At 40.3% G+C, this 11,162-nt stretch overlaps 1 protein-coding gene across 1 annotated transcript; it reads right to left on the bottom strand.

The window, feature by feature from the left end:
- Nucleotides 1-3,694: 3,694 nt before the first annotated feature.
- LOC105031585 (protein FAM110B) lies at nucleotides 3,695-10,849 on the bottom strand. Its single transcript, XM_010906083.3, has 2 exons — nucleotides 10,776-10,849; nucleotides 3,695-7,087 (listed from the first exon to the last, which is right to left on the bottom strand). The coding sequence occupies exon 2, from the start codon at nucleotides 6,616-6,618 to the stop codon at nucleotides 5,545-5,547; it is 1,074 nt and encodes a 357-aa protein (XP_010904385.2). The 5' UTR covers nucleotides 6,619-7,087; nucleotides 10,776-10,849; the 3' UTR covers nucleotides 3,695-5,544.
- Between the last annotated feature and the right edge of the window lie 313 nt (nucleotides 10,850-11,162).

The raw sequence follows: 11,162 nt of genomic DNA, 5'->3' as shown, positions 1-11,162 counted from the left end.
ATCCGTCTGTCAATCTCCCGTTCCATCCTTCCCTCACTCGTGAACAAGACCCCTAGATACTTAAACTCCTCCACTTGAGGCAGGCACTCTCCACCAACCTGAAGTGTCATATCAATACAGTATTAGCAAAATGTTTATGTATTTAAAAAAATATTCAGGACATAAATTGAAGACAAATAATTAGCCCATTTTACACATGTATTTCTGAGAAAGTGTTCTGTTACATTCAGACATCCAGGCCATTGCAATAGAGCAAGGGTCAATACTGCATGCATGCAATGGTTGTTCCTAGATTGTTTTTAAGCCATGTATTGGTATACGTTTAGAGTCAAATCATTAATTATTTAAGAAAATTATTCAAGGCAACACAAGAACTAGTAGCAACTGAGCTGGTGCCGACTTAAATGAGACAAAGCCCTAAATTTGCTGGGGTAGTGAAACATAATTTTCCTTAAATACACTCCTCAAAGAAATGAAGGGAACCCTTAAATCACACATCGGGTCTCGATGAAGGAAATCTTTTAAAGATCAATATCTTTACTGTACATTATATAATTTGTCACAAAATGACCTAACAACGGTCAATGGAAACCAAAATCACCAAGCGATTGAGGGCTGGATTCAAACACACAGTGAAAATCTAAGTAAACAATTGAAATCACAGGCTGTTCCAACTTGCATACATTTCATCATGGCAACTCATAATGTGACTCAGTATTGTGTACGGCCCACAAATGCCTGAATGCCCTCCCAACAACATCTGGGATGTCCCTGATAGGACGGCAAACGCTCACCACGGTGTCTCCAGACATCGGTAACGTGCTCAGTGGGAAGATGCTCTCCTATGTGAAGAGAACGGGGTACTAATGGTGGACCTGCCAATTCTGGTGTTCTCTGGTCAGTCGAGCTGCACAGTGCTGGGCTGTGAGCACAGGTCCCACTAGAGGACATTGGGCCCTCACGCCACCCTCATGGAGTCTGTTTCTGACAGTTTGGTCAGAAACATGCACACCAGTAGCCCGCTGGAGGTCATTTTGTAAGGCTCTGGCAGTGCTCCTCCTGTTCCTCCTCTCACAAAGGAGCAGATACCAGTCCTGCTTCTGGGTTGATGCCCTTCTATGGCCCAGTCCAGCTTTCCTCGTATAACGGCCCGTCTCCTGGTATCTCCTCCATCACCAACCAGAAGTAACTGGATGTACTGTGAAAGTATTACAATTTATTACCTTTTATGGAATTTTGTCTTACAGTATTGATATCAGTTAATCATGATCCATTACCCTTATGCATTATGTCACAACTAATTGCTTACAAAGACAATTTTACATCAAAATAACATGCTAACTATATTGTGTAAAAGATTATTACTAAACACTTACCCATAATCCTCTTAAAATTGACCCACAGCAAGATTCATCACATGGAATCATTTGTTGATAAAATTATCTTAAATACAGAATAATTATTTAGTGTACTTGTGTTTACAATTTCAATGAAAGCTCACTGCCCCAGAAGTTGAGTGTTCAATTCTTGCCTTTGCTCGTCTTGCTTTCACTCCATCTTTGGTGTTTTGAACCCTATTGCTCTCTTCAGACTCATACAACTCATAAAATACTTTATCTCACAAAAGTGAGTATACCCCTCACATTTTTGTAAATATTTGATTATATCTTTTCATGTGACAACATTGAAGAAATGACACTTTGCTACAATGTAAAGTAGTGAGTGTATAGCTTGTATAACAGTGCACATTTGCACACAGCCATTAATGTCTAAACCGCTGGCAACAAAAGTGAGTACACCTCTAAGTGAAAATGTCCAAATTGGGCACAAAGTGTTAATATTTTGTGTGGCCACCATTATTTTCCAGCACAGGAGATCATGCTCTGCTTCAGTATGTCACAGTACATGTTTGCATTCATGGTTCCCTCAATGAACTATATCTCCTCAGTGCCGGCAGCACTCATGCAGCCCCAGACCATGACACTCCCACCACCATGCTTGACTGTAGGCAAGACACACTTGTCTTTGTACTCCTCACCTGGTTGCCGCCACACATGCTTGACACCATCTGAACCAAATAAGTTTATCTTGTCTCATCAGACCACAGGACATGGTTCCAGTAATCCATGTCCTTAGTCTGTTTTTCTTCAGCAAATCTTTAGAAGAGGCTTCGTTCTGGGACGACAGCCATGCAGAGCAATTTGATGTAGTGTGCAGCGTATGGTCTGAGAACTGACAGGCATACCCCCCCACCCCTTCAACCTCTGCAGCAATGGTGGCAGCACTCATACGTCTATTTCCCAAAGACAACCTCTGGATATGACGCTGAGCACGTGCACTCAACTTCTTTGGTCGACCATGCCGAGGCCTGTTCTGAGTGGAACCTGTCCTGTTAAACTGCTGTATGGTCTTGGCCACCGTGCTGCAGCTCAGTTTCAGGGTCTAGGAAATCTTCTTATAGCCTATGCCATCTTTATGTAGAGCAACAATTTTTTTTTTAAGATCTTCAGAGAGTTCTTTGCCATGAGGTGCCATGTTGAACTTCCAGTGACCAGTATGAGGGAGTGTGAGAGCGATAACACCAAATTTAACACACCTGCTCCCCATTCACACCTGAGACCTTGTAACACTAACGAGTCATATTACACCTGGGAGGGAAAATGGCTAATTGGGCCAAATTTTTGTTGCCAGCGGTTTAGACATTAATGGCTGTGTGTTGAGTTTTTTTGAGGGGATAGCAAATTTACACTGTTATACAAGCTGTACACTCACTACTTTACATTGTATTAAAGTGTCATTTCTTCAGTGTTGTCACGTGAAAATATATAATCAAATATTTGCAAAAATGTGAGGGGTGTACTCACTTTTGTGAGATACTGTACACTACATGAAATGCTTAATTAAATGTTTTCTTATAATAATCTAAAGTGAAAGTGGACAGTTTGGTACTGTTTACAAAAGGTCGACAGAACCATGAACTGTAAATATGAAATATAATTCATCTTGTTGAACACTTCTCGTAATGTCAAATTGTGGGACTGGAATGTTCCTTTAAAATAAATTACTAAAACGTTGAAAAATGATATGCTGTTGTCATCACTTAAATCAAAGAAAAAAAATGATCCTGCTACTGGGGATCTTCAAATGGGTTTTCCTTTTCAGTACTAGCACATATGATTCTGTAAATAAAGTCCTTGGTGATAGGGAAGAGTGTGCTAGTAGTTAAGAGTGTTGGATGAGTAAACGAATGGTCACTATTTCTAATATCCTAGTTTGACAAGGTGAAACAGAAACCTTTTTGTTCCCTCCCTGAGTAAGACACTTAACTGTAATAGCTCCCAGGTCAATGCTCTAACTAAGAATGTGTTTTAAAACAATGTAAAAAGACAGGCAGGAAGCTATAAACAAGCAGAGGTTTTAGAACACTGACCTCATCAGGAAAAGCGAAAGGATTCTTTGCCTCACACACCCTCAACAAACTGCCTCACGATGACATTAGTATACCCAATTCTACAATGTCATGAAATTCTTTCTATTTCTACAATATGTTTATACAGTAGCAGACTTGGTGGTTTTGCCATTTGTGTGAGAGTGCTAATTAAAAGGTTTGAATTACTCGGTATCAAATAATATAAAATGACAAGACCTAAACAGTCCAAAAACTGTTTATGCAGTTAAAGGTAGAAGGCCTCAAATGCTAGCAGTATATTTTACACAATACAAAAGCTCTTGTGCAGCTGAGATATTAACAGATCACTGGTAATTCATTGAAACCATAAACAGTGTCCAAACATATTCATCCTGTCCTTATTTGCCGTGGAGAACAACAAATGACCACATGGAAGTTACTGCAGATAGAACCACACAGAGATGTTGATCCTGCTCCACCAGCTGAATTGTCTCTACATAGTGCTTGCACACAGACATACATTTTGGGCACTGATATAAGCACACTGGAGCGAGGCATCAACACTGATACCAAAATAGCAGAACATATGTACTTAACCTCAAGAATCAGTGACGTAGCATTCCATGAACTCAGATAATACTGACTGCGCCAGTGTTTACTTAAGCACTGCCATGCAGTCTTTTTAAATGCATTTTTAAATCATCATCTGCTTATTTACTTTGTTCGACAAAAATGCTACATGTATTTCCCTGAGCCTTCTTGGCCCTTAAAATGCTCAGTCTAGTCAGGTAAGCTTTAGGAAACCAACATATTTACATTTAGCTCATAGAATGATTTAGAGCCACTCCTTACCTTCAAAATCACCGGTCTATTCTTTCAAACAGCTTTTACACAAAAAGGCATTATTAGTTTTATTTCAACTTAATAGTGTGGAAACAGCATTAAAAAAAGGAAAATCACATGTTTGACTGCACTGGACCTTTAACCTTCTTTTGAAAATGTATTGCAGCCACCTTGAAAGCGTGCTTCTGTCTAAGAACTGCAGGTGTGGGGGAGCATGCAGGTTGACAGGACAAGGTTTTTTTTACCTCAAATTCCTGTTGTAGATCAAATAATGCATAATGGATAATAAATAACAACATCTACATGAAGAATTTACAACCTTACTGTATGCACTAAGTAAACATGATGAAATAGCAACACCCTATAGTGCAACTTATCTTTGAAGGACAAAACAGACTTACAAAAACAGCTGCCCGTACACAGGAGAATGTCATGATATGAACAGTCAATGACTTTCAGTGTTCTGTGGTTAGAGGCAATTGTCTTGTCTTTCGGGAGGAACTTTGGTTAGCGGTACAATTTAGGTTCAATTTAGGTCTACTTTAAATTGTTTGACATTATTTAACTGGAAACACTTTATTTGAATGCCTGCTTTTAAACAACAAGACACAAAGATTTGTTTAGCGGTACAATTTCAGTACAATTTAGGTCTACTTTAAATTGTTTGACATTACTTAACTGGAAACACTTTATTTCAATGCCTGCTTTTAAACTACAAGAAACAAAAATCTGTGTAACATTGTTACCTTTACACAGGTTGCCTTATGTTGTTTGTTTACATATGTATCAAATGTCTTTAATAAATACTTTACACATATAGATGTTTTACTATACACATGCATGTAGCCAAACAATTATATTATGTACTTACAAGCAAATTATGAGCCTGGTTTACATTCACAAAATGTCTTTCTCAAATGTAATTTTCATAGTATCTTTGGATGTCTTCATAAGTCATATTAGTGCTATGAAATCTGACATGAAATCCGTTATGAAATAAAGACACATTGTGTAATAACTTGAGTGAAAAATACATTATACATTATGATTTACAGTTGACTATTGGTTGACAAATGGTTCAGGGGTTTATAAGTAGACCTTCCAATTAAGTATTAGGCTTACCAAAACATCAATATCTTATACTTAACCATCAATGCGTTGTAAGATGTTATGTTGAATACATCACAAAGCGTTTAAGATCTACCTATGTAGCTGTTGTACTCATTTATTGCCTATGGGATATGAAGGATTTATGTAGCTAGTTGCGCATAACTAATTAAGCTTGAGTCCTCTCAAACATGGGAGACTTTCTGAGACTCTCGCGCATGTTTGATGCTATACAACCATTTGATAACACGTGCGTTGCGCTCGACAGCAGATATTCCATAGGGGACTCGCTCTGCCGAGTCCTCGTCCTCTGTCAAGTTGTCGTTGCTGTGCAGCGAACGCTCACAGTCGGAGCTGATCATGCTGGCACTGCGGAAGTTGAGGGAGAGGAGGTCGGAGTTGGCGCGGGTGAAGCTCTCTACCACACCCAGACCCTCCAGCTCTTCAGGGTCCAACCCACAGTAGTTAAAGAATCGCTCCACATCAGCGCCCGCCCGGGCATATCGCTCGCTCAGGTCCGATTTTGACCGATTCAGTGATGGCCTCCGCGGGATGGAGACATGGGGCTTGGGTGGTGGGGGTGGACCAGAGCCTCCGCTAACCCCGGGCTTCACGCGGAGGGGCAAGCGCAAGTCTGAAGAGCTGAGTGATAGGTGCAGTAGGCCCTCGACAGGTCGTTCCTGCAGGAGGCTGGCGCTCAAGTTCAGGTTGGCCCCCTGCGTGGGAAACACACGCAGCGACTCGGCAAAGGAGCGGCGGTGCAACTCACTGGAGCGGGAGCGCTGCGGGGCCCAGCTTCGTGCCCCGTTGCCCTGGCCCACCGTGCTCTCTGAACTGTTTAGCAGATTCCGCAGGATCTCTAAGTTGAGATTGGCTCGTTTGGCTTGGCCCGCCTCGGATTTGCCATTGTTGTTGTTGGATGCTTTGAGAGCAGGGCCGCTGCCGTCTCTTCTGGGACCATGAGCAGAGCCACCAGGGGGTCCAGGCGGGCTGGGAAGAAGTTGAGCTGCTGTGACAGGCTCCTGCTTGACATTGATCACCTCTTGGCTCTTGACGTACTTGGCCTTGTCCGCCTCTAGCCTTTCCACAGCGCTCATACGATGGGGTTGGTGCTGCTCTGCGGCCTGTCGTCTGAAGTATTCGGGACCCTTGTTGAGAATCCGCAAGGGCACCACGCCAGGTTGAGCCAGGCCAACTGTGGCAACGGGTGTATTGGCATCCTTGCCTAAACCTTCTGGCTGAAGCATCTCTGTGGGCATATTGGAGAATTTCTTCCCCGCCACAGTTGTGCTGGATTTGGTGGTACTACGCACCACTCACAGCCCTGCCTCAGATTATCAGACATCCAGCCAGTGGAATTCCCTGCTGTTGCTGCAACCTGCCTTTGGCCAGCATCGATAACAGTCACATTTCACCTCCCGGCAGGTAGCACCGGCCCTGTTTTTCTTCCTGTCAATATGCAAGTATTTATTAATTTGTCTTATTACAGCTAAGACTATCTTCTTCTGTCCATTCTTTCTCCCAAAATTCAAAATATCTGTCTCTATTTCTCTGGATGTGCGCAGTCTTGGTCTGTTTCTTAACAGACGTGGGTAATTAAGCCTGTAGCGTTTCTCCCTCTTCTGCTCCCAATCCAGTGTATTCCTCCAAATGCAGAGATGGATGCAGCCTTCTCCCCTGGTCCTTTGTGCTGCTCAGCCCAGGCAACGACCTGAAACACAGCACAGACTACACAACCAATCATGTCACAGTAGAATTGACATCACCATTCTAGCAACAACAGGAAGAGAGTGCATGGGAGGCTTGTGGTTGGATGTTAAAACAAACCCTACAATCTGATTGGTATATCAGGCACCTAGGGGAGGGTTGAGTAAAGGTGTCTCAGTGACAGCATGTGAGAAAATATTTCAGTGGGCCATTATTGATTTTTTTGAGAGCCTGAGGTTAATAGGATTTTCTCTACTAGAATGTTTCATCTTAAAATCTACTCAAGTTCATATGCAGGCAGATTGGTTGGTAGTATCGTCATTTTTTCATGCTAATATTTATTCTCAAAAAGAATAACCATTTACAATTAGTCTGTTGTGTAATGATAATGATATTCAGTATTCAAAATGTTCGGGACACTTTTAGAGATATGACTGTTGTATGTGAAAAAAAACATTACTTTGCACAAAGACATGTTTGTGCCCCACAATACTACAATTAGCAATTGCCCAAGAAACTGAATGTCCACAAGCAGCAATACAAAACACAATATAAAACCTTGACCTTAAAACAGATACCTGGATATTGACATACCAAACCTATCAATAGCAACCATAAGAAAATACTTAAAAGGGCAATTTTTTTCTGTACTACTTGCATAAATACAAGTAGACATCTGCAGTTATTGTTTTAAGTTAATGTTTCAAATAACCATTTTCTACAGAATTGATCCAAGTGCCTAAGATATTTTCTATTTAAATCTCTCTTGCTGGTCCGTCTATCAGTTTGCATTGACTTGTAATCTCTTTATACTAGCTTTAGACACTTGCAGTACTATTCTTCCAACCAAAAACCACACAACCACAACGTACTAGCTAATACTATTCTAGTCTTGTTTGATAAACGAAGACAAGGACGATACAAGCCGTGTTATTGTTCAGAAGCAGGATACTACACAGTGTCTGTTTAAAGGTCAAAAGTGCTATACTTATTATTGACAAATGCTTGGAAATGTTTGACATTTTAATTTTTTCTTATTCTTCTAGCACTGAATTGCTGAGGACCACCTCACTAAATATGGTGTACTGACAACTACTGGGTTGTGTGGCTGTCCCACCTAGCTATAGATACATGCACTAACTGTAAATGCCTGTGGGTTACACCACCTGCTGAATGATTAAAATGTAAATGTCAACAATTATCCTGGGGCATGTTTAGAACTGACTAAACAGCATCTCCTATGTTTGTACTGTTGCCAGAGTTAGAGAGGATGGATAGTTGAATATCCATCTCAATGTTATTGCAGCCCTTACACATTTATTTCTGTAACCAAGGTTCTACATGGAACACAGCAATGCAGACTGATTAAGTGGCTTCCTCAACACCACAGCTGAGTTTCCTTAGACCCAAAGCCTTGCATTTGCTCTTTAAATTTAGTCTGCAGGCTTTGAAGCCAGTCAGTACGACCACTAACCATCCAGCCAACTTCCCATCAGCTTTGGGATGAGAACCAAACAGTTGGCAAAAAACATGAGTAAGATTCACAGTAAACCCTATGCAGTGCTTGCTAAAGAGGATGGACTATCCCAATGACAGCTTCGTGTATTGCTTCTGTATCACCAGTAGATGGTGCCAACATACCAGAAGGGATACAAACTGCTATAGACATTGATATTACAATGAAGCATTATGGTGTTCGAAAGAACACATCAAAACATATGTGCAATGCATAGTGAAATATTTAACCAATGAATTTGCAATGATTATACTAATTTCTGGACAGAAAAAAGTACCTCAAAGTAGCATTGGCCTTACTGAAAAATAAAGAGCATAATATCACTACAGTAGATAACTGCAAAATACTGCAGTGTATCTGTTATGCCATTCTGCCCCCATTGACAATGCAATCAACTGTCAAATAGCCAGGAATACATTCTGAGACTATTAACCAAAATCATTGATCAGCAGGAAAAATGCTTAAGTCAGAACATTTATCACAAAAAAAATCGATAATGCTTCTTGTATTCGGTATTCTCTGAAACACATCTAATTCACAAAAAACTGATGAAACCCAAGCACATGTGGGATTGTAGCCAATGAGTAGACAAGCAAGACAGTTACTTGTTAGGAGTCCTTGAAAGACCAAATTAATGGTTTCCCATTGTTCACTTGACCTTCCAGTTCAATTGTTTATGGTAATCATTACCTTCAGATTCAAGATTGATATCCTTCCCCACAGCAAGTGACACACTACAATTTTTCTATGGTCCATTTCAGATTCTACTATTATAACACTCTGTAGGTCAAAATGTATATCTCACTAAAGATATGGTGTAAAGGGTTGAAAAAGATTCTGATTTAAGGGACATTTATAGTGTTGGGCAGAATTTTGCTTTATATGTGAATGTTTCAATTTACTGAAGAGAGCTCGTCATTACCATTTAGGCTTGTTTGTGATGAAAACTAAAATCAACTCTAAAATCCACTTTACCAAAGCATCTAAGACAGGTGGGGAACGTTTTTGTCTCAGGATTAAATGAGAAATTAAAGGGCTTCCCCTTCTTTCCTGTCAGGTTTGTTTGCCAAATTTGATTGTGGGCCTAAAGAGAGCTGATATGAGAAAAAGGAAATGTGTTAAACATTTAAGAGTTTTTAGAAAATGTATGCAGGGCGTAGTTTGCCCACCTCTGATCGAACCCAACTGTAACAACACACACACCATGTTGGCCCAACACACACACAACCATGACTATTGTGAACGACAAATTCTGCGCTTGCTAATTTTAAATACATGACTTGACATGAGGTTTTGATAAAACATGGAGAGGGAGAGGAAAAAGACTGAACAGTACCAACACAATAGGAACCACTCCATATTCAACTGAACGATCAGAGCCCACCAGACAGATACCATGGAATAATGCATGCCAAAATGTCTTCATGTTGCCTGGCAACAAACTCACTGTGTTGTGTTCAGCAGTGCTCAAGCTCAAAGATCCATGCAAATTGTTTTTGTACATGTCCCTCCCGATCCCCCATCAAGCTGCAACTAACTTGCTGCAAGATAATCTATTCTCACAAGTCAGCTCCCTTTAGTGACTAATGCAGTTATTGATTATTGTGACAGATTGACTTGTGGAAATCTATTTTCCAAATTATAGCACATACAGGATGATGCAGTTTGCTTTAATGTTTTGCTTACAAACAGTGCTAGTAGCCTCAATGTATGGTGCAAGAAACTGTTCAGTGTATTTCTTTTTCAAACATCTGTTTCCACTCATTGCCTTGCGTGTAAATATGTGTATCTTCCAATGCACCATCTATCAAGGAATTCTACACCATAACTTATTAGCAATATTTTTCAAAAACACAAATTGCTATTATCCTAGAGTGTTTAGTTTGTATTCTGATTCATCTGTATTTATCTATGGCAAGGACATTGATGGTTATTTGTTCAGGTATTTTTTATTTATTACTATCAACAGAGCAGTAAATACTGTGTTTGTGATATTCTATTCTGTCATGTTCATTTCAACAGAAACATAGCCAACAGATGTTTCCCTCCTACATGAAGGCATATCAAATTACTGACTGTGTCCAATTATGAAAATGTATTTCAACAGACCAGCTGATGAAGCTTACATTTTGCCATTCTGTCTTTGAATGTTATAAATCCACAAAAAATGGCTAAATAAATAGATAATAATACCTGGGGGGTCCAGCATAAACCCTGTCTGCAGAACCTGTATTTAGGAAGCCCAACACGTAGAATCCTGTCTGCAAATATCCCCATTGCAAACCTTACCATGTAATGCACAAAAGGATACACTGTTGACTGAACAGTATGCAGAAATAACCTTCTGCATGAAACTCCTCCCAAAAATCTTCCAACCTGCTGTTAACACCTGTTTAACTTCATAGTAGAGGAGCACACATCTGTAGAGGATAGGTATTATTTGTAAGGTTCTGATTGTTTTTCTCTGTTTGTTTTTTATTCCTCATTATTGCGTTTGCCCTATTCTGTCAGCCCTTCGTTTCTTTTTGTGTATGTACCTGCCACCAGTCTGTGTTTTTGCCTGCCTGCTGTTTTCCTGCC

Source organism: Esox lucius, chromosome 21, assembly GCF_011004845.1.
Source record: "Esox lucius isolate fEsoLuc1 chromosome 21, fEsoLuc1.pri, whole genome shotgun sequence".
Taxonomy (NCBI): domain Eukaryota; kingdom Metazoa; phylum Chordata; class Actinopteri; order Esociformes; family Esocidae; genus Esox; species Esox lucius.
Note: the sequence above shows the minus strand (reverse complement) of the source record. Positions and strands in the feature narration are given on the sequence as shown.